This window comes from Ceratina calcarata, unplaced genomic scaffold (genome assembly GCF_001652005.2).
Source record: "Ceratina calcarata isolate Rehan_Ccalc_2016 unplaced genomic scaffold, ASM165200v1 scaffold379.2, whole genome shotgun sequence".
In the NCBI taxonomy this organism is placed as follows: Eukaryota; Metazoa; Arthropoda; class Insecta; order Hymenoptera; family Apidae; genus Ceratina; species Ceratina calcarata.
In genome coordinates, this window is record NW_017161115.1 from 88,045 (window position 1) to 90,850 (window position 2,806).

General features: G+C 38.2%; 1 protein-coding gene across 3 annotated transcripts in view; it reads right to left on the minus strand.

The window, feature by feature from the left end:
* Positions 1–103: 103 nt before the first annotated feature.
* Positions 104–2,806, minus strand: part of LOC108625886 (ADP-ribosylation factor-like protein 2) — a 3,815-nt gene continuing 1,112 nt past the window's right edge. The window contains exons 2-10 of one of the 3 annotated variants that reach the window (XM_018026216.2): positions 2,224–2,746; positions 1,894–2,055; positions 1,753–1,823; positions 1,497–1,630; positions 1,249–1,364; positions 922–1,098; positions 668–851; positions 570–603; positions 104–501 (exon numbers count right to left, since the gene is read on the minus strand). In XM_018026216.2, coding sequence (XP_017881705.1) covers positions 215–501; positions 570–603; positions 668–851; positions 922–1,098; positions 1,249–1,364; positions 1,497–1,630; positions 1,753–1,823; positions 1,894–1,952 — 1,062 coding nt within the window. In that variant the 5' untranslated portion in view covers positions 1,953–2,055; positions 2,224–2,746 and the 3' untranslated portion in view covers positions 104–214. Of the gene's footprint in view, positions 502–569; positions 604–667; positions 852–921; positions 1,099–1,248; positions 1,365–1,496; positions 1,631–1,752; positions 1,824–1,893; positions 2,747–2,806 lie in introns of all 3 variants that reach the window. The other 2 variants (XM_026814376.1, XM_026814378.1) reach the window with 2 other exon arrangements.

A 2,806-nucleotide genomic window follows, 5' to 3' on the forward strand; every position in this document is an offset into this window, starting at 1 on the left:
TTTCTAAAGTGCATAAACTTTTGGGATTGACCGTATAGCCAATACATCCTTAATACCGAGATCTCTTCGATACGATGGAAATGAAAATGATCAGACAACATCGTAAAATGAAAACGTTCGTTGTTAAAATATCTCGATACAATTAAATACATTGCACGTTCATGTTTGTTTACATGTATAATGGTCCCTTATCGTTATCTTAATATAATTAAAATCATTTCTGGTTCACTTGTCCTGGAATGCTCGTTACTGCTATCTTATTTATACAATGCGTACGTCCCGGAGCTGTGCATGGACGGTTCGTTTTTAATCTAATCGGCTCCGAAGATGTATCCAGCGTCGCTGGGTTTAGTATCGATGGAAGAGTTTGAAGACTATTTTTCTTAGTGAATTTAACGTTCTCCGGCATAATTTCAATGATCGAATCTTCGGTAGGAAGTGGGCCAGTTTTATTCGTATGTACGAAAATCTTTTTCAACTTCTTACCGTTCGTCACTATGCCTGTAAGAATATGGACAATTTTTATTACATGATCTCTCTGTAGTCATTGTATTCTAGACATTGCGTACCATTTTGTGAAACGCTGGCTTCTTGAGTATTTTCCTAAAATATTAATGAATAAAGTAAAAATATAATGTTTCAATAAAGCGAAATCGCTTCTAGCTACCTTTTGCGAAATTAATTCTTTGATCGGCTTAAAAGGATTCGAATGAATCGACAGCCTCGACGGTGAATCTACCGCTATACTTCGTACTTTGGTATTTCTCTCGCTCCGAGTATCGTGTATGGCGTGGCTCTTTATTTTACTGTTTAAAATTGCGTAGTTCTTTACTATCGTATCTAGCAACCATCTGTGTAATTCAGTTTCATCGATAAATGATAGAACTATGTTTGAACAAAACGACGAAGTCAGTTACGTACTTATATCCATTTTTAATGCCTATCGTATTATCTTTCGATTCGTCTCCTTTCCACAGGCAAGAACATATTTCCACTCTCGTAGGGCATTTCATAGTATTAGCCGCGCGTTCTACATCCAAGTTCTCGACAACATCTAATTCATCAATCGCTCCGTTTACATCTTGTTTGTTCGCCAGCCTATTTACAAAATGCGTATCGCGATTTCACTAAAATCAATAGACGCATCATACGCGTACAGATATTTTACAGTAGTGCATGTTGTATCTACAAGGTTTTGTGCGTAAACAGTGACACAAGCATAGTAAAGAATACGTTCAGTTTTCTTACAACAACAATGGCTTTCCTGAAATATATTCATGTGAAATTAGTTCACCAAATACAACTTTATTTTCTGTAAGACGGGAAATATCACTAGCATCCACCACATATATAAGACCATGTATCTAAAAGATGCAAAATGAAAAGGTCCGATTTAAAAAAATGATCAGGGTAAGTACGACGGGACATGTACTGTTCAGAATTCTGAAATTCTAAGCCTGATCTAAAAACTATTCTCGCTACTGTTAATTACTTACACCGTTATAATATTTTGGCCACAACGATCTGATCTGAGAACTGCCGCCGATATCGTAAATCTTTACGGTATATGATTTATATTTCATAGACACCGTGTGGAAACCCATTGTAGGCAACACGGTCTCGTCTGAATCTGAAGAAACGAATTCGCTGTTTAACACGTGCATCGTAATCATGGAAATATGTTCGCGTCGATCTCAGCTGTTAATAAATAATTAAAATAAAAATCTTTTGCATTAAAATTCGAGTATGTACCGCCGTTTATTTGATTCAGGATCGTGGTCTTTCCCGCATTGTCAAGACCGACGATGAGCAAAATGATAGTCCTGAAAATGAAACCTCGCGTGAAACTTTTGTAAACGTCACGCCCTTATCAAGGTATACTTAATTTATTACTTTTCGGAACATCTTTTCCTTTGTAACCTCCTGAGTACGCTTCGTATACAATTACCCATTGTAATAAACGCGTTTTATACGTCACGCTCTTTCCAAAATTCGTACAAAACTGTTGTTTTTCAAGTCATGTTGTACGATACATCTTTGTATTTAATAAACGCACTTAAATATAATAAGAAAAACCTATTATTATGCATCTGACACATCAAATACATCAAATTGTGTACAGTGTGTCACGCGAAGCCGTTCCCAGAGATAGCGAAGCCCGGGGTAAGCCTGCCCCTGATAAAAATCTGTATATTTAGAGATCGCGTTCAAAATGGCACTAACCATGATTTTTCACGGTGATCACAAAATCACGATCACGAGTCGTGATTATACTCAATCACGACCGTGATTGCGATTTTCTATAATAAATAATAAATAGCCTCTTCATAATCGATATTCATATTATTTCTACGGCAATATTGCAGTCAAGCGGGTTCGCGGCCGCGGACGCTAGATGGCGCCAGCTCCAAAATTTTGTGGACTCTTTCACCACAGGTCCCTAGTTCTAGTGATTCATTATTCCACCATCCCGGCAGGGGTCTCAGAATTTATCCCTCGGCCGGAAAGTGGGGACAACGCGACCATGGTGGGGATGGGTACTTGATAGGTTCACTTCGTGAAGGCGCATGAGGAGAATAGTAGTGGGAATCGAAATACGGGCGAAAAAGAGGGGAAGCGAGCCGTGCGGAATAAATTCTGAGACCCCTGCATCCCGGCACTGGATCTTCAAAATCTTATAATACTTCCTTCAAGCCAACGTCTTCAGGGTTCAATGTAGCCTTCTTGCTCTTCTTGGCTGATTCATCTGTAATAGGAAAAAGAACGATTCCGTATTCATAAATTGCAAATCTATTATATATTCAAT